Raw genomic sequence first — 26418 nt, 5'->3', positions numbered from 1 at the left:
TTCTTGGAAACCGTTGATCTCTAAGCAAGCCTAATTCTGAAAGTAGGATTTTTAGACCTGGAAAAGTCATAAAGTAAAAAAATGTTTATAAAATCATTAATGTCTATTTTTAGATAAAATTTATATTATCATATTTATGCCAAGCTCTAAAATACTTTATTGAGTAGAAATTACTAGTAAGATATATTAAAAATCTTTTTAAAAATATATAAAATTCCTTAATCTTTATCCAGTAAAGGATTGGAGGTGGGGGGGGGCAATATTTACTATTTACACCCTGAGATTTTAATAATAATAATAAAATCTATATGGTAATATTACTAGCAATATTACATAGTAATATACTAGTAATATTAATATAATTATTTTTAATTAAAATAGATAAAAAATGATAATATTAATATTACTAGTATTTTAGTATGTTTGAACTTAATTATAAAAATAAAGACAGCAATATATTACTGTTGTAAATTACAAGTTTTCTTATTGGATCATTATAATAATGAAATTTGCATAATAACTCTGAAATATGCAGAACATCTATACCGCATTTATTTGCAGTATTTTTATTTCACATTCAATATTATTAATTATTAGCTTTTTCAACAACTCACGAACCATGTGCAGGTCCCTTGCAAACCTCCATTTGGTAAATCCTGCCAATATGTTTAATGTTTAATAACATATTTAATATGTTTGATGTGTATAGGTGACTATAATGAGTATAAAAAGTGAATAAAAGTTGTGTGTGGCGCTGTAGCTATATGGGACTGATGTTGTACCAAAGATGAAATCAAACTCTCTTCTTAATCCTGCACAGGTAACCCTGTCCGCTCCACACCTGAGAACAGAGTGCAACCTGGGAAACCCGACCTGCCCCCATAACCAGACACCACGGCTACAATTCCACACTGCACTTGTTTACAGGTTATAAAGCATTTCCTGTCGCACTCGCAGCAGCAAAGTAAAATACTTCCACCACACCCCTTTTGAGCTTCTCTCTCCATGATCACTCTAATATAGTCGTGCAAAAAGATAAATTTAGCCCCCGTCTTGGCAGTTGCCAGGCCTGTTCATATATATAGCTTTACTTAAATCACCTAGGTCTGGTTACAGATAATATTCAGCTATCTGCCATGACCACACAGCCTCGGACGAAATTTCATATCATACACATACAGTACATACCCGCAAACTCAGGTTAAATAAACATACAAGCACGCAATGCCAAAATATATACATAGTTGCAGGCATATCACACACTCATGCACTCACAAAAAACACACACTCGCACTGTAACAGAATCAACAGTGAGTAATTTGTGGTGTAAGATGTAAAACGCAACATTCAGTTACACACCTCATTACATTAAACAAGCACTATGCATTGCAGACTCAGAGAACTGCTGATATTTGAGAGGTGCCACCCGGCCCCCTATTTAGACATGGTATGATCCAGTTAAACGTGGTACTGTTTTGTGGCCCCCAATAAATTTGAGCAAAATATCAATCATATGAATTCATGCACACAGTAGGTCTCACCTATCTGACAGGTCTTGCCGGTCCACTGTGGGAGGCATAAACATTCGAAGCCATTCTCCAGATCAATGCAGGTCCCCCCATGAGCGCACGGGTTTGAAGTGCACTCATCTTTGTCTGAAATGTGCATACACAAACGAAAAACATACAGAAAATAAAAATAAGTATGCATAATATGTAAATTTCTAGTATAGTTTACCTCATCTAGAGTCAATAAAAAGTGAATGACTTCTGACCTTTAGCACAAGTTGGGCCGTCCCACCCTGGGGGACACTGGCACTCAAACCCTGAAGCCAGCTCATGACATGTCCCGCCATTTGCACATGGGTTTGACATGCACGCATGCTCGGCTGTAAGGTACACACACACACACACACACACAGACGTTTTGGTAGACCTTGTTAAACTCAAATCACAGGTTGGCATAAACATTTCTTATCTATATATTATTTTTGCCATTCCTACACTTGTATATTAAAGCTATTAATTTTGAGAATTATATGACAACTTTTGTCAGAGTTTTACTAAGCTTTCTTACCGATATGACAGTTTTTGCCGGAGTAACCCTCAGGGCAGGAGCAGAAATATTCATCTGGCTCTGTATTCAGACACGTGCCTCCATTTACACAGGGCTTGTGTGTGCCGCAGTAATTTAAATCTGTACAGAAACACATACATAAACAAGACACAATCAATCCTTTCCAAAAGGAAAGAATATGGCAGAAAAATCTGCAACACTCCTCAGAGCAGAAAAATGTGTGTGGATGTCAATGAATGTCTAAAGTGAGGGAACATACCTCAACTGCATGCATCTTAACAAAACATTTCTGATCTAACTGAGACATTTCAGGTCATAACACCAGAAATCTCCTACAAAAGGGCTTTTTTGTTCAGATAAACTACTGTTCAAAAGTTTGGGTTAAGTAAGATTTTTATTCTCATCAATGTTGCGTTTATTTGATCAAATATAAAGTAGTAATATTGTGAAATATTATTAAAATTCAAAATTACTATTTAATATGTGACTTTGGACCACAAAACCAGTTATAAGGGTCAATTTTCTTAAATTGCTTTCAAAAGCTTTCCATTGATGTGTGGTTTGTTAAGATAGGATCCTATTTGGCTGTGATACAACTATTTGAAAATCTGGAATCTGATGGTGCAAAAAAATCTAAATATTGAGAAAATCAACTTTAAAGTTGTCCAAATTAAGTTCTTAGCAATGCATATTACTAATCAAAACTTAAGTTTTGATATATTTACTGTTATATTTACTGTAGGAAATTTACAAAATGTCTTCATGGAGCATGATCTTTATTTAATATCCTAATGATTTTTGGCAAAAAATACAAATCTGTAATTTTGACCCATACAATGTATTGTTCGGTATTGCTAAAATATATGCCTGTGCGACTTATGACTGTGATTTTTAGGGTATTCATGAAATGTCTGTAACATGCTTTAGTTAAAATTCCTCAATGGTCATGTAAAACAACACCCATTCTACCTTGTCAAAAAGAGCTCTGTTCACAGCGACTCATTTTGGTGCATATCTTAAGTTATAATGAGGTACTGCTCACCCCTCTCCTCTCTTCCATGGGGCGCGTTGACACAAAACATGTGAATTCCTGCATTGGATCCCGTATATGGCTTGGAGGTGGTCTTATTCAAATAACTAGCTATCTATGTAGAAACCGGCTACAAATTCAGAATCAGACAGCCCACAATGAACTGGCTGTGTGTTTTCAGCTTTTCTGAGGTGGCAGACATGCCAGTAACCTAACTAAATGAAAAAAGCTAAAAAAAAAATTCTAAAAAAAAGTGAAAATTTCATCCAATGTCCCCTTTAAAAGAAGGCAATTCAGCCTACCTTTCTCACACAGAAGTCCTCCCCAGTTCTTCTCACAGGTGCAGGTCCAGGGTTTCTTGCAGGTTCCATGCACACAGCCCGGGTGCGGCAAACACTCTTCGCACAGTGGGCCCTGCCAACCATACTTACACCTACAAAACCCAAACAGAACATGAGCAGGAGTGTGTGTATGTGTGTGTGCGCGCGATATTTCTGCACAAGCCTCCCTGAACTGAATCTATACCATTGAACACATTTATCAAACAGCAGTTAAACCTATTACATCATGACAGCTTAGCATGATTTTCCACTTTCTTTTTATTTACACATTTGAAAAGTCTTCCATTCACAAAGAAATATTAACAATTCTGAGTGTCACACATTGCACATGTACATTACACCGGTAAATTTAAGAGAAGGAAGTATACGGAGACAGGAGTGTAAACTTCTTTCCAGTAGCAGACACAGGTCATGACCTCTGTCTCTTTTCTAATCTTAGACAGCAATGAATTCCAGACAGACTGGTGGTCAAAGGTCACTTCCACCTCACATACTTTAAAAGATGGTCGAATTAACGCAGAGGAAAAGAAACATCACTCAGACACACAAAACTGGAGGTGACAATTCAAAACAGCATACTACTCTACTATTTCTGTACTATATTATATAGCAGACTGTATGCAAACTTTCAGTATCCATGTACAGTAATACTCAGATGGCCACTTTACAATGTTTACTATATCAAAGAGCACACTTTTACCATGAACTACTATTTTGAACATCTATTTCTTTACTGATTATTTAATTAAACAGACAAATGTTCATTTAAATATGTTTCTAATTACATTTTTAAAGGTGATTACAGGTCAAATTAAACATGCACATGTGAACAGATCATATGTCTTTAATTGTAAACCGCACCATAGACTCTTGAATGTTTAATACTTTCATTTTTATATATTTAAAAAATAATATCAGTATATACTGCAGAGTATTCAGTAGTAAGCTAGTATTCCATTCTGAATATAGACATTCATGAGGGAGGCGGAGCTAATATAATATCCTTCAGTTGTCTGCTCAGCTCATTCAAAACTATTTAAAGCTGCTGTGCATGCCAGAAAATGTGTGTGTGAAACAATTTTACTCTAACGAACAGACTCATTCATCTCATCGGGATGCATGACCTGAGAATAGAGAGAGATAGAGAGGGAGAAAGAGATCAACTAACACTTACACACATTCTCCCGGAGTGTCACAGCTTCCGTGAAGCTCACTGCAGCCTTGCTTACAGATAGCTGAAAGACAAAGAAATTATGAATGAGCTTTATTATATTCCTTTGCTCTCCTTTGATTTACACATGTAAAATACATTACTGATGACAACAATAAGGTGTTCACACATATAATGAGTTTATTTCGGGAGGTCAAGGAAAAATTTAAATTTGATCATAAATGGGATATATTACCTGTAAAAAAAAAAATGAAGTTAAGGTTGGCAATGTAATCACATAATATGAAGTGTAGGGGTGGCAATCTTTCAGTACCTCACAATTCAATTCATATTGATTCTTGGGGTCATGATTCGATTAAAAATGTATTCACAATTTTTCCATTTTTAATCACGTTTCATGATTTTTCATCAAATGTTTGGTGCACACTGGATGTCAAACGCACCAGTATTTTGATACAAAAACACAGCAGTCTATAGTATGGGTAGTCCTGACTCAAGAAATCAGTGTTTCCTGTTAACTATTAACTTCCTAATAAATCCAAAATATTTTAAACTTCCCATAATAACAAATGAAGTAATATAATATTTTACAAACACTTGCCCTCACTGAAAATAGGGCAAGATTTATTACTGTTTTTCCTCCTTCATTGCTGTTGCTGTTTTGTTCCGACAACATGTTATTATTATTATATTAACTAGAAAATAAATGTTTGAAATTTGTGAATCGATGCGAATCGCTGGAAGACTGAATTGCGATTCATATGTGAATCGATTTTTCCCCTCACACCTAATGAAGTGTCATTTCATAGAGATTTTGCTATAAATGTTTATGTCATGGATACTGTGTGTAAATGTATGTATAAACTGCTTGACGTTTTTATAATGTTGCTTGGGAACTTTGTACTTATATTTTAGGCTAGTATTAGTTTTTTGCTGCAGTGATCAATAATTAATCAATTATAGATCAATAATTGCAATATTTAACCAACATCTAAAATTACAACTTTATTGTAACAGCATTTATCAAGAAATAAAATTATTAAAGAATCTGTAGATTTGCAGCCAAAAATTTATGTAAAACATTACATAAAACAACTAAAAACTTGAAACTCAGCATGAAACAGAAGATGTGATTATCTTTTCTTCCCTGTGTGACATATATCCATGTAAAATGTTTTTTTTAACCTAGAAAAAATGTAGGGTGGGACTTGATTGGATTGTTGGATCATTGTCATTTGCTTATTACTGCGATCTCATGTGAGTGTTAGCAAATTCGCACACCTTTTTTGCAGTCTTGCCCAGTCCAGCCCTCCATGCACTGCTGATTGCCGAACTGATCGCATGTGTAATGGCCAAAGTAATCATCTCGGGGGCGACACTGTTTGTTGCATTTGTTGCCGTAGTAATTGCGGTCACAGCGCACACGCACGCTGTACTGGATGCTGGCTGTTCGGCCCTTCTGCTGATTGAGCTGTCGCTCCTCTCCGGGGTTCATTTCTCCACGACTAACACTCCTCTCGATCAACAGATCATCACCTATGAGAGAGAGACAAAAAACATTAATTTTTATATATATATATATATATAGTGTGTGTGTGTGTGTGTGTATTACGAAGCCTGTCTTCCTGCTTCAGTGGAACACACACTTGTCTCAGACTGCTTGGGAGCCAGTGAGGAAATAATACAATCAGGAACAGACCAGGAAGCCCCCCCCCCCCCCCCCCCCCCCCCAAAAAAAAAAGAAACACACACCCACCCAAACTCCCTCTCGAGAAGCAAAGAGAAATGCTGTGACCTTGCGAACAGCTACAGTCACAATGTAGGGGAGAGGGAAAGTCTGTTTGTGGGTGTGTGTGGGTGTGTGGGAAAAAGACGAACAGCGTCTTAAAGTGCGAGAGAACACAACATCAACAATGATTTTAATCTAATCTGTGCCGTTCATGAAGGTGGGTGTTGGCTTGAGATTCTCACATTGCAGCACTTTCCATTCCAAACAAGAAATTCACACCTGATTAAATTAGCAATAGCATCGTCTAGGGATATGATAGGGATATGGCTGAATGAGGGGGTGACATGATCATCCGAAGCCCAATCACGTACCTGAGGCCAGAGACTCATTTGCATATTACTAAAATTAGCAGTACCATTTACACTCATTTGTCTCAATAAATGACAATAAAATAAATCACTTAAAATAAATCACTTAAATGCTACAAATGAATTTAGGCATTAAACTGTACAATAAATGATATGAATGGATACACACACGCACACACACACACACACACACACAAACACATACACACACATAATATCACTACTTTATCACTGTTTTTAGTGATCAAAAGATTTAGTTGATCAAAAGTGACTACTTATAAAAATACTTTTAATATGCTTGCAAAAATTTTATTGGAATAAATTATATTCTTCAGAACTTTATTCATCAAAGAATATAAAAAAATATTATCATGGTTTCCATAAAAGTATTAAGCAGTAATATATTAAAATAGAAAACAGTCATGTTAAATTGTAGTAATATTTCACAATTATTATTATTATTCATATATACAATTATTACATTAAATTCAGCAATACATACCTATATGTACTGTACACACACACACACACACACACACACACACACACACACATATATATATATATATATATACACATATACACACTCCCATAGACTCCCACTTGAATGCAGAAATATTTTAAAAACCTAGAAAAAAAAGTCAGATAACCAGTTTGAGGATGTCTTAAAGATATGGCATTTCTGACAGGTCGTTATGTTTGACTGCTAGCCAGTGTTCTATAAATCGTCCTTGCGCACGTTCTCTCACGAATCCTTCCCCACAGCTGAATTCACCCCGCTCGCCCCATCTCAGTCCACTTGCTCTCTTCCTTAAATGGACACACGATTCCAGAAGTGGAACAAAAGCTTTGACATACTTTCCTACTTTCTGACTAAAAAAAGGAATTCAACACACTCTTTCATATCAAATGTGCCATCCCCCCTTTTTGCTGTCCTCTCTTCCCCCTCTCACTGTCCCCCCACTTATAAATATAAAAAAATCTAGTACTCATCTCCTAATTCATCTACAGCAATTAGTTACTAAAATACACACCAATCACTCCCTCTCTATAAGCTGAAGGAGACACTTAGAGACTGTTACTGGGTAGAGTCACAGTAGTGTTTGCGTGTGTGTGTGTGGGGGGGGGGGGGGCCTGATGATAAGCCAGCTCAAGAACACAGTCACACACACGGATAAGAGCACTAACTATCAAACAGGTAAGCAAATGAATAGCTCTCGCCGAGTCTGAAACGCAATCAGTCGTGTTTATCCATGAGCTCAATCAACACTAGAACTTCAGCCTTGATCTGAGAGGCTCTCTTTAACTCATAACAACAGCTTTAGATAAAGAAAAAATTCAGGAAACACAGATGATGGCTACTGTTAGCCTTAAAAACAAAGCATCTTTTCTTAGTTTCTTTTCTTTCCTATTATTTTCTTTCTGTCTCCAGTTTGCTCTTTTTCACTGCCTCCATCACAATGGGTGCGATTCGGTCCCCATCGCCACTGCGATAACAGATCACAAACAATAGACCAAAGAGTCGGACAAGGCCAAATCATTTTCCCCTATAACTACACAACGCTCGCTTGCCACTTTTCTAAGTTTTCCTCCATGTTAATGTACCGCACCTTTCTTAACTTCCCTTTTGCGTTTTTCCACTTATCCACCTCATTACCATCTAGCGATCTACCAGCCAGCACAAGTGAAACACAATAACGCCCCTGTCTCTGCCCCTTGACGATACATGAACAATGCAGTTGACCTGCTGGCCAGAAAGAGCTGTTTAGAGTCCAAACGTAGAGCTGGAGAGACAGACTTCCTGAAAGGTAAACAGCCCTGCAGGACCCTCTCCTCCAAGGACCCCAGCTCCCTGATGCCCTACAAACGCCAAAACCAACTTCTTGCATCTAAAGACAGATTTTTTTTTATTTCTGCAAGGCCTGAACTAAATCTGTGAGCTAATTCTAGAAGGTAGACTTGGAAAAAACACCTGCAAAACATTGAAACCGTGAGGCAGGTATGACACCCTGATGATGAATTGATCTCCGCTGACAGCAGATATGTCTGTGGTGTCTAGGCAACAAAAATATGCACAAATACAAACACAAAAACCTGCCACTGTAATAATAATTTTTATAAAATAAGTATTAAGTCATTATTACAACTATCTAAAACAATAACAACATTAGCATGCAAGGCTCGGGGCCTGTACCATGAAGCCGGATTTTCTGGCTAGCCAGGTAAGTTTCAGTTTAGTTTGCACCAATCCTGGGCTTTAGGTACCATGAAAGTGGCTTGGCTTTTAGCTGTGTTACGGGGCAGGTGATGTTCTGAGTTAGAGATCTCAAACTGAAATCAGACCAACCAGATGTGAGCAAAGTGACACATGTCTGACACAAAAAAGTCACTCCCCCAGTTTATCTTGCTCCAAATTAAAGGTCACTATTACTAAAAAAAATTGTCTGGCTTTAATGATAATTACTTATAATTATTTTATATGATTTATATAATTATATGATTTATATTATTATTAATCCATTACACACAAGCAATTTTAGTTTAACAGTTATTATAAATCATTTATTTTAAAAGAATGTAATATAAATGTAATATAAATAAGTTGATAATAGATAATGCTTTAAAAATGACTACATGTGACCTTACATGTTTGAGTCTATCGCTGTATATTTCCAACTATATAAACTAATTTATCAAGTTTCACTTGTGACTGCACTGATAAAGCAAGATAATTTCTTTTATTTGTCCTCTTTCATGAACAAGTTTCAACATCAACATCATGTCATCTGGGTGATCATCTAAAAAAAAATGCAGACCAAATCTTGCTCATGGTCTGTCTGTCTGAGATCTAGTCTCCATTTCAAGCAAATGAATGTCCTGTGCTGAACTTCAAAAAAATCACATGACATCTGTCCGATTGTGTCTGTGCACATATCAGTGCCTTGTTAGTGTTGTGTGTATATGTGAGAGTGTATATTCATGCCAGTCCTGTCAGCAGCCCTTTGCTTTATGACTAATTGGCGGCAGTATATTTGTTTGTATGTGTGCGTGTAGTGTGAAGAATAGTAGCATTGCAGCTGCTCAGACAATAATTAGCTCACAGACATGTGTGGAAAATAACGAGCAGCTACAGTAATTAATGTCTTAACGAGGCGATGACCTCATATTCTTTGTTTAGACAAAAACTCTCTCCAGGGACTTTAAACATGAGACGCTGAGTATAAACAGTTTCCATTTGCATTCTAAAACAACCTCCATGCCCTGTTAAGGGCACTAGCACACTAGCAACAAACAAGATATTCATACACAAATAAACATAAACTAACATATTCAAATACTCACATCTGCTGTAAAGTGTCTAGAGAGATGTAAAATTAAGCTTTACATGAAATGGATGAATAGACATTTTACCAGCCTGAGTTGGTTTGACCTCTTTCTACTACTTTGCAGTAGAAACACATTTGTTCTTCTAAGAATTATACTTGGCTTATACAATAAGATGTTATTGGATATAATGGGTCAAGATTTGCTTGTTTTAGAGCATCTGTAGTTTTGTCTAATAATTTGTTTTTGCTCGTTTCTGACCAAACCACAGACTCTAGCCATCACCACAGACCAACCTGCTTATAAATCCTCACATAGCAGCAACATTAACACTAACTGATCTCCACATCACTTGTTTTTCCCAAAACACATAAAGTAATAGTTTACTTTCTAACATAAACTCTTCCCATCCAGTCGAATATGTGAATCTCCAGTCCAGTCTCAATAATGTCTTCACTAGTTTAATTTACTTATCTTCTCATTGTGAAGACCACATTAGGTCAATTTGGCTTATTTATTATGTCTAAACTACCATTCAAAAGTTTGGGGTAAGTTTTTTTTTTTTTTTTTAAGTTTTTGAGAAGTCACCAAGGGTGCATTTATTATTGAAATATGTGAAATATTATTAACATTTTAAATAACTTTTCTATTTTAATATATTTTAACATGTAATTTATTCCTGTGATGGCAAATTTAATCTTAATTTCCTGAAGGTAATTAATTACCTGAAATTCTTTGAGTGTATTCAGCATATTTGGGTTTATAGTGTACATTGTAAATTATCAGCTAACTCCCAGAACATGAATTCCTTCATTAATGGTGCTTCCTGTCAGAGTCATCATCTATTATGGAGCAATTGAGAACCACAGGAGGAGAAGAGGAAAACATGACACATCTGGATAAGACAACACATTCACGCTCATATCAACATTCACAATGACAACATCAACAATGTGTTAACATGTCCTGCACACTGGGTTTCCGTACCATTAGAGTGGAGTGGACCAACAGTGCTTTCTGATCAAAAAAGTTTTTGCAGTGTTGAAAACTATGAACCAAATGATGCACTCAGAAATGTTTAAAGATGCACTCAGAAATGTTTTGGTTATATATTTGCACTGGTCGATATGCAATGAAACGTTTTCAGTTACTGTTGGCATTAGAGAAATGTAGTTCCCTTCCAGGAACTCGAGCTGCGTCAAAACGCTAGGGGAACGTCTTCAGCGTGACCGCGCTCTGAATCACATGTGTAATCTGTCCAATGGAAGGGCAAGACGTCATGGGCAGGTGACGTAATCGACCAGGAAGCATAAAAGCACGTGCGGTGGAACCGGCGTTTGCTTTTTGTCATTCAGAAACCACTACTCTGTGTGTGTCTGTCCATCTGTGTTGTGAGTCTTATTTAGTGTTGTTTGTCCCTAAGCACAATCACTTGAAATAAGCTCCACAATGTGTGCAAGCACTTGGGCGAGAGCAGATCGCCAGGTACCAGGAAGTGGCGTTTCAGCGGTTTCTCCCTCGCCGATCTCTAGCTCAGGGGGCTGCTGGGCGGGAGCAGCCCTCGCCGCGTGCCAGCTCCTCATACACAGAGGCACAAAAATAGAGAGTTGCAACTCGCACCCCTCCGAGGTGGGGCCGTGGCGGCAAACGCTCTAGGTTGGGGACCTCTAAGACTAAGCCGGATCTGCGGACCGTTCTTAAGCCTAAGAGGTCCTCGGCCAAGAAGCCATGACGAGCGTGGCCCAGGGCTTACGAGGACAGGCCCCTCTGGGGAAGAGCGAGTTACACCTCATTATACGGTGTACGTCTCCCCCCAATGCACTCGGGAGTCCAGTCTGCCAACCCTGCCAGAGTTTCAGGGTGCAGCTGGCTCCAGCGAGCGCTTTTCTCAGTTATTTCCACCCCGAAGTGTAGGGGAGCTGAGAAGCTTGCCACCCCTGCGGGGGTCTCTAGAGCTCCTGGTTTGGCCGTCTCCTGCCGGTCCTCCGCTTCAGGGCACCGAGCCAGCAGCTCTGAGTACATCAAAGGCCAATCTCGAGAGACTGGTTCCCTTATTAGACCATCTGGCAGCGTGGAAACTACTGCCAAATGTGTCTCAGTGGGTCCTGCGTACTGTAGAGAAAGGTTCCGCTCCGCCGCCGCCTTTCAACGGGGTGATTCCCACATTGGTGGGCCCCGAGCAGGCTCTGGTCATGGAACAGGAAGTAGACACTCTTTTGAGGAAGGAGGCCATCGAGGTGGTCCCTCCTCACGAAAGAGAGCCCGGGTTCTACAGCCGGTACTTCATTGTTCCAAAGAAGGATGGAGGGTTGCGTCCCTTTTTAGATCTGCGTCAGTTCAGGGCTCGCAAAATCGCTAGCCCGACGTCCCGGGGCTATTGTGTTTTCCAGTCGGGCTACCAAAATGTATTACTGCCCTGCCCGATGGGCTACCTTAAATACAGGGCTCCCACGCAGCGTTCCCTCTAAACTGAGCGCGTGTGCGGCCGCAGTCTTCTTCCACCACGGACACGCAGAAGAAATAATGTGCCTCACGCACACAAAAATGAGTTGGCAAGGCATTTGATAGAATGCCACCAGTAAAAAGGAAAGAATAGCAATGCTCGGGCAAACCGCTATAGAGCTTAAGTCACGACAGAGGCAAAGCTTACCAATATCGGGTTCTTCCCTTTGGCCTTGCACTCTCACCCCGCACTTTTACATCAACGATTGGTTGATTCTAGCTCAATCGGTGCAGTTGGCGATTCGACATCGAGCTGTCGTTCTCGCACACTTGAAAGAGCTGGGGTTGAGACTGAACGTCAAGAAAAGTGTACTTTCTCCAGTACAGAGAACCACTTATCTAGGCGTGGTGTGGGATCCGACCACGATTCAGGCACGCATGTCCCGTGCTCGGATTGAGTCGATCCTCACGTCAGTCAAGAGAGTGAAAGGAGGGCGGTCACTCACTGCCAAGCAGTTTCAAAAACTGCTGGGTCTGATTGCAGCTGCGTCCAACGTGATATCTATTGGCCTGCTGTACATGTGACCCCTACAGTGGTGGCTCAGAACCAAGGGGTTCTCCCCGAGGGGAAACCCACTTCGCATTCAAGGTCACGCGGCGATGCCTACGTGCCTTAGACATGTGAAGACATCCTTGGTTCTCGTCTCAGGGCCTGGTGCTGGGAGCTCCTGGTCGCCGCGTAATGCTAGCGACGGACGCATCGCTCACCAGTTGGGGAGCGGTCATGAGTGGCCACCCTGACCGCGGTCTGTGGACCGCCTGGAGATGCTGGCCGTGCTTCGAGCACTCAAACACTTTCTCCCAGACCTAAGAGACCACCATGTGTTGGTGCGCAAGAGAGCAGACACAGGCCTGCCCACTTTAGCCACTCGTGGCCTTTTTTCTCTCGCCCTCGTTGTGCTCCTGAGGGACACACACAGGGCAGGGACTTGGAAGTCTGGAGGTGTGGGCATCTCGTTCCCCTAGCGTTTCGACGCAGCTCGAGTTCCTGGAAGGGAACGTCTCAGGTTACATATGTAACCCTGATTCCCTGAAGGGAACGAGACGCTGCATCTCGAGGCCATACTTCTGGCATCTCTGCGACCGGTTGCTTCATTCCTAGAACAAACAGCGGCTCCACCGCATGTGCTTTTATGCTTCCTGGTTGATTACGTCACCCACCCGTGACGTCTCGCCCTTCCATTGGACAGATTACACAAGTGATTCAGAGCGCGGTCACGCTGAAGACGTTCCCCTAGTGTTTCGATGCAGCGTCTCGTTCCCTTCAGGGAACCAGGGTTACATACGTAACCTGAGACGTTTTATCTCGTCAGTGTTTATAGTAAACTTTTTTTTTTTTTTTTAACTACAGTTCATTTATGTATGATACTTTTTAATGATTAAAAATTGCAGTGTATTAGCTTTAAACCCATATTGCTTTATTATATATTTTTTTAAATGTAGGCCAATTTAACCAAAATATTTAAACACACGCATGTGAGGATGTGTACAACTTAGTGAATGACAGGCATTCAACTTCTGCAGAAATCGGTGTAATTTTCTGCCAAGTTCTGTGCAGGCAAATTCTTCTTGGGCCTGTCGGTAACATTTTGTGGTACAAAGACACGTCAGACCACAGGCATCCAGCTCTGTCTTAATACTCTGATCGGCCACCTGCTTTGTTTGTTGTACTAAAAGTAACAGCAGCTGTCTAAGTGAAAACATGAAGGAAGCAGCCTCACTTTGATACAAAACGAGGAGGAATGTGTCGAAGAAAGACTTACAGAGAATATAAAGGGATAGTTCACCCAAAAAGTTAAAATGATTTACTCACACTTAAGCAATCCTAGGTGTATATGACTTTCTTCTTTCAGACAAATACAATCAGAGTTATATTTTAAAAATTATAAAGCTTGGAAGAGCCAGGACATTTTTAATATAACTCAGATTGTATTCGTCTGAAAGAAGAAAGTCATATACACCAAGGATGGCTTGAGGGTTAGTAAATCACGTGGTAATTTTCATTTTTGGGTGAAATATCCCTTTAACAACTTGGGAGAATTTAACATAAAAGCACAGCATACTTCAAACCCCAGGCTAATGCATCAGTCCCTCTACACTGGCCTGAGGAACTTTATCTGTAAGGATACATTTCGTATGTCGCTCCACAAAGTATGTTTACCTTGTTATGTATTCTGGTATGTTTCTCATACAGTGAAAGGTCAAATGTCAAATATGACTTTCTGTGTCACTTGTAGATGTGAACTTGCACAAGAGAGAGCTTGTCGGTACTGATGGTGTGTGTCTAGGTGTTGAGAAATCATTACTCACTGCTGTCTGGGATCGTTTGATTGTCCCAGTCCCAAGCCTCCACGATCAGAGTGTATGCTCGCTAGAAGACAGAGAGAAAGAGCTGGTTAGCTAATATACAGACATATAGGTCTCCACAGTCAAAGTCTATGCTGAAGACAAACACAAATTATCAATAAAACACCACACAAAAACAATGGCACAAGAAGCACAGACATAAAAAAATCATATTAGTTATTAGACCAATTTTCCAAATCTGAGGATACTTTGGCTAGAATACCATTTTTTTTTTTTGAGACGATTTTTGAACCAATGAAATAGATATAGAAAGGGACATGGAATAAATTTTAGAATTGAGGGGAAGTAAACATGACTTACTCCAATTAATTTTAAACCCTGAGAGAGAGATCCAAAATAGTCAAATAAATTCAGCACATGAGGAATAGAATGTGACGGCTTCTCCAAAAACAATAAGATATCATCAGCAAACAAAGAAATATGATGAGGAGTATTCCGTATATTTATGGGAAAAATAATTTCAGATTGTCGGACCGCTTGAGCTAAGGGTTCCAAGGATAGGGAAAATAACAGAGAAGACAGCGGGCAACCCTGACGAGTACCTCGATGTATAAAGAATGGGTTAGAGTGAACAGCACCTGTGAGAACAGTGGCTGCTGGATTGGCATACAGAACTTTTATCATATTTATGAAACTCGATCCCAGACCCAGATGCTGTAGAACCGCCCATAAATAGTTCCAGCTGGTCAAAAGCTTTTATTGCATCTAGAGATAATACTGCTCAAGGGGAGGACAAACTATTCTTTGAATTAATAATATGATATACCCTGGTAAGTTATCCGAAGCTGAGCGAGATTTAATGAATCCTGTTTGGTCATGATGAACTAGCCTATTCATAAATTTCTCTAGACGACGAGATAGTACTTTAGCATATAATTTAACATCAGTCCCAATCAAAGAAAGTGGCCGGTAATTAGAACAGGAAGTCGGATCTTTATCTTTTTTTAACAAGAGAGAAATAACAGCTATATTAATGGATGGGTGAAATGAGCCTTGAGTAACTGAAAAATTCATCATATCTAACATGAAGGGGCCACCCCCCACCCTCCCCGTTACCATTCAAAAAAACATAAACACATTCCCATGAACTATGGCAGATCAAACCAAGAACGAACCTTGTTCTGCCAGCACCCCTTAATATGGTCCGTGGTGTCAACAAAACCCTGCACATTACTGTAGCACCAACATTTGGCCCCATAGTCACATATTGACTAGGTAGTATTTCTATTTAAAAAAAAAAAAAAAAAGAGAAGAGAGACAAAGAATACAACTAAAACAAATAAAATATCATAATCAGTGAGCGTACTGTATGCACAATGAACTATGAATTAAGAAGTGAACATTAAAGTGAAAGACACAATCACCTAACCATTTAGAGCATCTCTTCTCCGATTAGACAGCAAATGTCCAGCTAAAGCTCACTGAGAGTTGGTGGATAAATGGGATTGGAGAAAATCTCTTGCTTCTTCTGGGGAGTGTAGCATTTTAGGTTCACCTTGATTGAGAATGACCTTCAGCGTTGCAGGATAAAGGAGAACATTCTGGATGCCAGCTTCTCTCATCTCCTTCCTAATTGGCACAAATGCCCTTCTTCTTTTTGTGGTGACCAGAGAAAAATCTGGAAAGAAAGACAGCGTTGCTCCGTCGGATGTTTTCGCCGGGGCATGAAGTCTGGCGGCCCGCAGAATGAGCTCCCTGTCCATATACCGCAGCAGTTTAAAGATGACATCTGAGGAGAGCCTTGTGTACGCGATGCGCTCGCTCCACTTCAATCTCTTTGCCCGCCAGAGATGGGAGCCACGTCGGTAGCGATCTTTTCAAAAAGCCCATAGGGTCGTCCTTTTCGGAACCTTCAGGCAATCCGACCAGAGGCAGATTGCTATGCCTATTGTGATCCTGCAAGTCCACAACCTGTTGCTCGAGCGCAGCTACTCACCTATCGTGATCTACGACGACTTTCTTTTGTTCTCTCATCTCCCCTGTAAGAAGATCTAGTTTAGAGCATAGCGACTGAACAACTGACATGTGAGAAGCGAACTCGTTCCGCATCGCCGTCAACTCGGTTCTTAGAATGTCCTCAAAGTGTGTAACAATGTTCGCCATCTTGTCCAAAAAAACAGCTAAAAGAGGCCAAACGTATGAAGCTCTACTCAAGTGCGACTAGGTTCATGAGCACGTCACGTGACTCTCCCAAACTTCCATTTTTTTACATTAATCTCACAAAACCACACTTTGAAGGGCATCACGGGATATCCTTGAAGAAAAAAAACATCATGAAGTATAATATCTAGGAATTTTTTCAGTTACTCTAGGGTTGGGTTAGTGTGTTGCCATTATCAAACAATGGAAATCTATTTAATGTCCTCATATTGATACCGTGTGTATACTTGTGCGTGCCTTTTTAACAGGATCAAGTCATAACAGCAATGTGAATAACCTGGTTCCCACGGTCTGGTGACTGATTAGCTAGGTTATAAACCAGATGAATGATGAAATGGTGCAAGGATGTTTGTAGGAGCATGTATCAGGTCACTGCTGCAGTCAACAATTCATAAATGATTCCGTGATGCTTATACATGCACTTTTTTTCACACAGACATGTGCTTCAACAGTGTTCTTTAGTTCATTTATTTCATGGGAAAATGGTTTCCTAAGTCAAGTCAAATAACAGCATGGGCAGAATGACTTCAAAAGGTTCAAACGGTTTCTGAACCAGCAGTACTTTACAGTGAGTGAGGTGAACTGACTGTAAGATGGGAGAGGTCATGTTTCTTCACTCAAATGAGGGGTAGTAATGTTTCTTCCCTTTAATCTGACAGAACCTGAGTGCTTTTGGATTACAAACATTGTGCTGGATGAACATTCAGGAAATGTCTGAAACATTAGGAAGAAATCTCTGGGACAGGATAGCATACAACAGAGTGTAATAAGAATCTGCGTAGTTAAGAGTTTTTTTCCTTCAGCTTAAGTCTGTACAAATGAAAATGGTTAAAAATCACACCACCATTAATTTCCAATACTTTGGCACAGGAAATGGAATGGAACAGCTTTATATGATGTATGATATAAAGCTTCGCAATAATAATAATAATAATAATAAAAAAACAGAGGACATTTCTGAAGAGGTGATATTAGCAGGTCTATGTTTGGCTGAAAGGTTGTATTTTTTGGTTTGGGCAGAGATCAGGTTTACTGAGGCAGCACGGCATGAGAAACATGCCCATGGATTCCGTGTGCTGACACTCACGCATCTTTTCTCTGGAAGCATGAATCAGCACGCTAACATCAGTGAAGCCAAACCACTCCAACTTGTAGGTGCATGCAGTAAATGGTAGAAAGGAAAGACTCCTGATACAGGCACAGGCATTCAAACCTTTCACTAATCCTCAAACAAAATTCATGTATCTCGGGAAAAAAAATTATGTTTTGGCATTTCATTGACATTTATAGATGTACATATTTGTTTGTACACAGACAGGCTACAACAGATCTGTAAAGTATGCAAAACCCTTCAGAAAATATTTAACATGTATGTTAGGAGTAATGTTGGTAGAAGGATGTTCATGAAGAAACAAACATTAAAACTGATGGACAACTGCTGGACATCTACAAAATACTATCACAATCCAAATATAAAATTATTATTGAACTTAAAAGTGTGGCAGTAATATTGCATCAGAAATATAGTCACATTTGATTTTTGTTTTTAAGTTGTTTTCTTTTGCACTAGGTGTCTCGCTGTTTGTCCAGCTTCTTGTTAAAAGCCACAAGTATCAAATCTGCCTTGAGAAACCAGCTTTCTATTATATTCTGCTGCTCTGCATCAGTAAGTATAAATGCGGTGTGAATAACAGTACCCAGCAAGATAATTATTTATTCTCAGAGAAATGTGAAAATGAATCACAACATGAAAGGTGTACAGGCTATGCTTTTAAAATGGGCAAGGCATTATAGACATGTTGTATCTTGAATTGTCCACTGCATTAATTCATGGTGCAACTTGCACCATGAATGCATGCAGTGGACAATTCAAGATTGTAAGAGAAGATTCTGATTGCAAGAGAAGGCACCATTAGACTTTTGGCCCAAACTTTGGGGAAGCTTAAAGGGGAAACCCCCCTCTTCTGGTCTTTTGGCTTGGTTCTTCTTGTTCTCGTTTTCTTTTTATCGTTCCCTGTTCAGGTTGTAAATTGCTGATTTCTACCTATCATAGACTTCTTTCAGCGGTTTTAGTTTAAATGCCAAGGGTTAATTTGTCACTTATTCTACTGATTCTTCATGTGAAGTGTATGTACATACATGCCCTTGCCTTAGATGTTTATATATGAATTTGGTTGAATGTGTATTAGTATTTGCTTAATTTTTTATATATTTTTCTGCATTTGTATCATTTAGTTGTTATATATATTTTCTGTCATTTAATTTTCTGTGTAACTGACAAGTGTACCTTATTATTTATTTATATTTTTAAACTTTTTTTTAAATTCATATTTATTTAGGGTTTTATTTACGTATCTGTGCAATTATTTTTTTATTTGTTACAGCTGTTGTGTCCATCACTTGCTGTTGTATGGCTGATTGTTTGTCTACATGTTTCTGTATGTTTACAAGAGAAGAAAATAAAAATATTTTTTTTTATTAAAAAACAAATGGGCAAGGCATACGCAAACTATTGAGCCAAATCTTATGCGTCATGAACTGAAAAAAAACCAAGTGATATTTGTTTCACTAAAATATTTCAAAGTTCATGCAATTAAGCCTGAAGCTCTTTGCAATCATCACATCAACACATTATGAAAACTTCAAACAAACTCCAATCCTCAAAGAAAGACTTCTTGATTTATTGATCATTACTCTTTATGATTCCCTCTCATTTAGGCATGTGTCATGAAAAATTTGCAAAATATAATGAATATGGTAGATATACACTACGGTTCAAAAATTTGGGGTTGGTGAGAGCTTTTTTTTTAAGTCAACTTATTCTCACTAAGATACTTTATTTGATCAAAATTACAGTAAAACTATATTGTAAAATACAACAATTTTATAGATTTTTTTATTTTAATATATTTTAAAATATACTTTAATTTACTCCTGCAATGCTGAATTTTCAGCAGCCACTGCTCCAGTAATTACTCCATTTCAATGTCACATCCTCCTTCATCATTCACTATACCATAATAAAGGGACACTCAACCCAAAAATGAAAATTACAGGTTTAAAACCGTGAGTAAAGAGTGAGTAAATGATGACAGAAATTTTATTTTTTGGTGAATCTCTTTAATAATGTATTTAATATTTGATACGATGCTTTCTTTACAAAGCCTTTAAAAATAATCATTACTTTAGGAAGGACAATGAAACTAGCTTAACTCATATTTGGTTGTTGAAGTTAACTTAATATTGTATTTTTTTGCCATGTATATTTTATTTTTTCACAAACATTTTGTTTGGCAAGAAACAATAATTGGCGGACCACCTGCAGTTCCCCCACAGACCCCCTAGGGGTTGCCTACTGCTTTATAACACTAAGAATAACATCTAAACTCATTAAATGGGTCAGGATGTTGAGGAATCTGTGTCAGAAAACTAATGATAGGCTTTGTGTATCATTAGTTTGCAGCATAAGCATACTGATGTTAACACCTGGTCAGTGGAGTGGTGTAAGACAAAGTTACTAATCTCCAAAGACAGCCATCAGACACCAACCACCAGTCCAGGGAGGAGCAGGAGCAGGGAAGATTTTATCTTTCCTTAGTTAGAGGGAAATAAGACACCCACATGCATATACACATGCCAGCAGATACACAGGAACACGCACACACTGGCAATGAATAAATTACACCTCCTAAGTGACACTGAACAGGCAGTGCCACAGTTTTTACACCTCAGAGGGCATTGAGGAGGACGCATATTGCGAGAACCGAGCTGGAATGTGCCTTTTATTATCATATACACTCAGACCAGATTTTAATATACCGGTCCCTAAGGATTCAGGTCAAATGCAAATCAATGCACAGTAACACACTTACATGGGAGCTGTTCCAACTAAAAGCTGAATGTGATATGTGCAGGCTGCTAACACACCTGTGTAAGTCTCTTCATACTCCATGTGCTTGGGTTTCTATGGCACAGAATTAACAATGTAATTCTATTGTGTGCAGTTTTTCAGTGAAAGAGGTGTTGGTTTATTAAAGCAATAAGCTGAGAAGCTGTGTATTTGATTTTATCATGAATAAGGTGTGTTGTTAATTTAAAGCTTTTTAAAATAAATATTTAACTCAAAAATCTGCACTGTCAAATGCCAAAATGACATTCACTGACATTTCATTGACATTTAGAAATCTGTGTATGCAGACAGACTACAACAGATATGTAAATATGCAAAACTCTTAAGAAAACATTTAATATGAATGTCAGAAGTAACAGTGGTAAAGACTGTAGGCTGTTCATGAAAAAAAACAACGTGGTCTCGTTTCCGCCACGTTTCGCCGCAGTTTCAAAGAGAAATGTCCACTGAGTGGTGCTAAAACACAGGTTAAATATGTGAACCCTGGCACGTTTTTATTATGTTGATATAGGTACGTATTGCTGTGTTTTTATTATGTTGCTACAGGTACGTAGGCTACTGCGGCAGTTCAGAATTCAAATATCCGGGGTCTGTCCCTAAAAGTTAAAGTTCCAAATATTGTTGGAAATATTCCCTACACCAAACCCAAACTGGTAATGTTAACAAATGCAAAACTGGTATAAAAACATATTTGTTGATGCAACCGTGCCATTTCAACTTCCTTTTATGCAGATTTGAACTGTTTTGTCAAACCGTAGTTACATGGAATTCAAAGCGGAGCTCCTCGCCTTCTAAGCACGGCTCCGTACTCCGTGAGCTACCAAACAAACTTTCCGTCTATGAAAACCCATAGGTACGAGGCTGGATATGTGCGATGCTAACATTCAAAAGCATCAGTTTTCAAATCTCCCAGCATATTAATATTGTTTTGATGTCGTAACATGATATTGTTAAAGTAATTGTGCAAAAAATACGCTTTATTAATCAAAACTCTATAAATTTGTGTGAAAAGGAGTAAAAGGTGTCAGAGTTTTACTGCCTCTAGTGTTTGTTTCTTTAGGAAACTGAAACTGCAGTAATATGTAGTTATTGGTACGTATTTCGTGTCTCGCTAAAAAGTGCACCCAGGTACGAAAATGCCATGAGACTAGGTTGCAAAAAACATTGACACTGTAAATGTCAAAACAGGTCATCACCATCATTTTATAAAATTATTTATGAGTGTTGTTATATAAACTTATGAATGTGGAAGAATATTGCACCAAAAGTGTCATAGCACTTGTGTTCTGCCATTTAATTCATTGTTTTTTTTTATTTTTATTTTCCTTTGTAAACATGCAATAGGTGTCTCACTGTTTGTCCAACATCTTGCTAAAAGTGTCAAGTGTCAAATCTGCCTTGAGACACCAGCTTTCTGCTGTAATCACCTACTGGTCTGCTTCTGTGTGAGTGTTAAAATGTTAGTAGCCAGCAAGACAATAATTTTGATATATTAATATCTAGAAAAATGAAGGTGTGAAAGGTACACAGGGCTTTTAAAATAGACAAAAAAGTTTATTACAAATTACCTGAAGACATATTATAATTTTATATTCCAAATTACCTGAAGACATTATAATTTTATGTGAGGACAAAATTCAAAAGTCATTATTCTTGTAACTTGGAATTTTCTCCTCCGGTGATATTGGCCAGTTTAAAATTTAAAATAAAATAAAATAAAATAAAATGAGAACAAATGAATGAATGAATGAATGAATGAATTAATTAATTAATTAATACAGTCTGTTCCATAAAGATATCAATAAAACCATCCACAATCATATGGACTGCTTTTAAGTTACCTTAATTGTGTTTTTCTCTCATATTGGAGCTTGAAATAAAAAATCAATAAAAATGTCAAGTGGGTTTTGGAATGACATCAAGGTGAGTAAATACTAACAGAATCTTTAAGACAATGATTTCTTTAACATGGTAAAATCATTGTAATAAATGGTCTTGAGTGGCTAACAAAACTGTATAGCAACAGCAATATGACAGAAAACCCTATGTTAAGTCAATATATTTAATATTTAATAATAATAATAACAAGCAATATTTCTGCTAAATAATAGAACAAGAATAAGTCTAAATTTTTAATTTGACTGCATAAAAAATAACATGAACATGCAACTGCACCAACATTAAGCTTCTGAAAACTATGGGAACATGTTTCCATTAATAATAGTCAAATATCAACTGTTATCACTCCTGTAACCAGTAGACAACATCACAGTCCAGTTGGATAACACAAAGCGGGTTTGCATCAAACACATGTGATCTAATGGGCAGCCAATTATATATAACGCTCACAGAAAAGAGGAGAGAGAAACAGTCGTGAAACAAGAGACCCAACACTCATCCAAGATTTAAAGAAAGCAGGATGGGGTGAAAGGAGGACAGGAAAGAACTGAAAATAAAACATGGAAAGAGTAGAGCAGATCAAATAATGTTTGAACATCTAGTCAGGCCCTCATAACTGTTTAAGTAGTAAAGGATGAAGGAGTCAGGTTTGTCTGTCACTATAGCATCCCTTTCTCTTTTAGCAAAACTTTTAATGCGAATCAATCTCCCTTGTATTTTGGCAGGTCTACATATATGTGATTTAAAACAGAGACAGAAATGACAGAGCAAAGATAAAGTAATTTAAGTGTCATATCTCAAAACAGCCAGATCCACTGACTGCTTTACAAAGAGCTAGCATTATCTTTGGTAAAGATACATTGCTATTGTATATTTCTGTTTGGTTTGTAAAAGATCTCTTTTCTTAACTGTGTATTCGGAGTTTATAATAAGTCTGAGAATTTATCATGAAACAGAAGGTGGACTTGTTGAACTCTCACTTGGAAAAGCTTAAATATAAAAATTATTGTGGTGTGTGTGTGCTCAGTGGGATGGGATTTTTATCCAAAAACAAAGGATGGTATGCTGGAAGAGTATCAAAGATCTCACAGCTGTAGGACGTCAGGCACAGCAGGACTTACAAGGCTCATAAACATCACCTTCCGTAAACTGCGTTCCTCCCCTGGCACACCCGATTCGCTAAGAAACTATGGACAACAGCAGATGTAAGTGTCTTGTCAGATTTCAGATTAGCTGATGTTCAGCTAAATACACTGATGATGCACCGAGTCCAATGATGCAAGCAATTGTTTATCCAGCAGTATATTGTCAACCATCATATCCATTCATTAGACATGCACATGCTGCAGAAAACATTATGGGAGGATTATTCCCATAATTATTATAATAACTATTAAACATCACAGCATAAATAACTATTAATCCATCACAGCAGGAGGATCTCCTTCCTGCTATGGGTTGTCTTCACAAGTATTAACACAAGACTGCAAATATCTCTCACTTCAGTGGCGTAACTTTGCTTTGAAAAGTGGTGGGGACACCGCACAACTCGTTTTGCTATTTGTTTATTTAATAACCGAATGTACTTGGGGACTGAGTTCAGAGTTGGAAATGCACTTACTTTGATGTACACATGCATCACATTCACAAATATATCTATAAACATCCAAATAAGCAAAACATAACATTCACAATGTGAATGTTACGTTTTGCTTATCACAACACATCCAGGGTAGCTAATATCAATCAAAATACGCAAGATAAATATGGTGAACTTACAATTTCATGGTCAGCTCAGCTGCAGCGTATTCATTAATTGCACAGTTGTGTGTGTGTGTGTGTGTGTGTATTACGATTCATTCTACTTTGAATTACTTGCATATGTTCTCTTAATACCAGCCGGACAACTTGCTAAAAGCAGGTGTGATCGATGCACGCGCTGAACATGGAAGAATCAACATTACGTCAAGAGTCAAGACAAGCCCACAAAATGTTTCCTCATCCAATCAAATAATTTAACCAATCCTGAACTACGCAAAACCTTGTGTAAAACATGAATGAGAGTTAATTTGTGTTTAAAATGGTTAAACTACCTTTATTAATTAAATAAATGAAATGGTTTTGACGAATCTTTTTTTTATTACGTTTGTATAAAAGCTCAATTTTTTCCTCCCCCACCCCACATGTAAAGGCTAGTTAACGGTAAATGTTGCTACCTATAGCATAAATGTTAAAACATCAACAAAATGTCCAAAAGAAAGTGTGGAAGTGATATAAGAAGCTTTTTAGTGAAGCACCCACGCACAGTAACTTACTTTGCTTAACACGAAAACATATTATATTTAACTTACGTGAATAGAGTGGTGGAACTATGATGTCACTTTGTAGGCGAAAACCCGGAAGCGAGTTAGCATTTTAGCACTTCCGGTTCCATCACCCCAGAGTCAATGGGTTTTTTGAATGGGATTTTGGTTAAATCCCTTAAATAAGGTCCGTGGTTTACACAGGCTCAAGATACTTTCACATTTTATTCTACGACATAAAACACACCAGTTACACCCCACTCGTGATTTTTTTAAGCTGTTACGTTTCTTTAAAAAGACGGTTGCTAACAAGTTGCTAAATGGGACTACAGGCGCTGTCGGAGACATTCAACGTCATCACGCCGAACAGGAACTCATTCTAACCCGCTTTTACAGTCTCGTGCTCTTTTGGATTAAAATTCATCCAGAGTAAATAATTATCATGGAAAATGTTTCTAAAAATAAGTTTAAAAGGTGTCGGAAACATGGTGGTGGTGACGTTGAAGGAGAGCGACCGTGGTGCTGTAGTTCGTTTATAGCCTAATGTTAGCTTTTTAGTTCTGGCGCTTGTATTTAGGCTTCAAAATTCACAAAATTTTTATTACTCTGTAAAGATTATCTCGATTGTCAAAACGTGTAAATTTCATGAACTATGATTGAACACAGAGCTTATTTTTTGCGATTATCCAAAAGCCTATGGGGAAATCCTATTGGGTTTTTGTCGAGGGAACCAGTTTCATGCTAACAGCCGATCCGCCTACAAAGTGACGTCATAGTTCCCCCACTCTATATAGACATACTGTCGCTAATCATGTTTTTTGGCGGCCACTGGAGCGCGCTGTGATTTAATACAAAACTGAATTAAAGGACTATGAACTAAAGTCATAACATAGAATTGTCCTGTTGCCTAAAAGTGCTTTAACTATTATTCAGCCTTCAACGAAGGACAAATGCCAATATTGCTTATGATTGCAAATGTAAACATTTAGATCCTGGGTTGAACTAGTAATTTTTCCCCAGAATCAGACAAATGTGCCTACTGACAAAGAACAAGAACAGGGAGCAGAAAATGTAGAGGTAACAGTAAGACTAAAATACAGTATTAACATTGTAGACTACAAATAAATTTTAAAAGAGGTACAGGATCTGTTGACTAATTATAGGGAAAGGAAACTACATATCCCATGACGCATATCGCGTATCTCACGATAGTTTCACAACGAGACTTAATATTCATC

At 38.1% G+C, this 26418-nt stretch overlaps 1 protein-coding gene across 1 annotated transcript in view; it reads right to left on the bottom strand.

The window, feature by feature from the left end:
* LOC306882855 (protein jagged-2-like) overlaps positions 1-26418 on the bottom strand; it is a 50917-nt gene that overhangs the window by 20163 nt on the left and 4336 nt on the right. The window contains exons 3-9 of the mRNA XM_079437821.1: positions 14852-14912; positions 5900-6154; positions 4622-4682; positions 3409-3539; positions 2077-2196; positions 1775-1888; positions 1542-1655 (exon numbers count right to left, since the gene is read on the bottom strand). Of these exons, the coding sequence (XP_079293947.1) occupies positions 1542-1655; positions 1775-1888; positions 2077-2196; positions 3409-3539; positions 4622-4682; positions 5900-6154; positions 14852-14912 (856 nt within the window). The remainder of the gene's footprint in view (positions 1-1541; positions 1656-1774; positions 1889-2076; positions 2197-3408; positions 3540-4621; positions 4683-5899; positions 6155-14851; positions 14913-26418) is intronic.

Source organism: Barbus barbus, assembly GCF_936440315.1.
Source record: "Barbus barbus genome assembly, chromosome: 16".
Taxonomy (NCBI): domain Eukaryota; kingdom Metazoa; phylum Chordata; class Actinopteri; order Cypriniformes; family Cyprinidae; genus Barbus; species Barbus barbus.
This window is presented reverse-complemented; position numbering and strand designations above follow the sequence as displayed.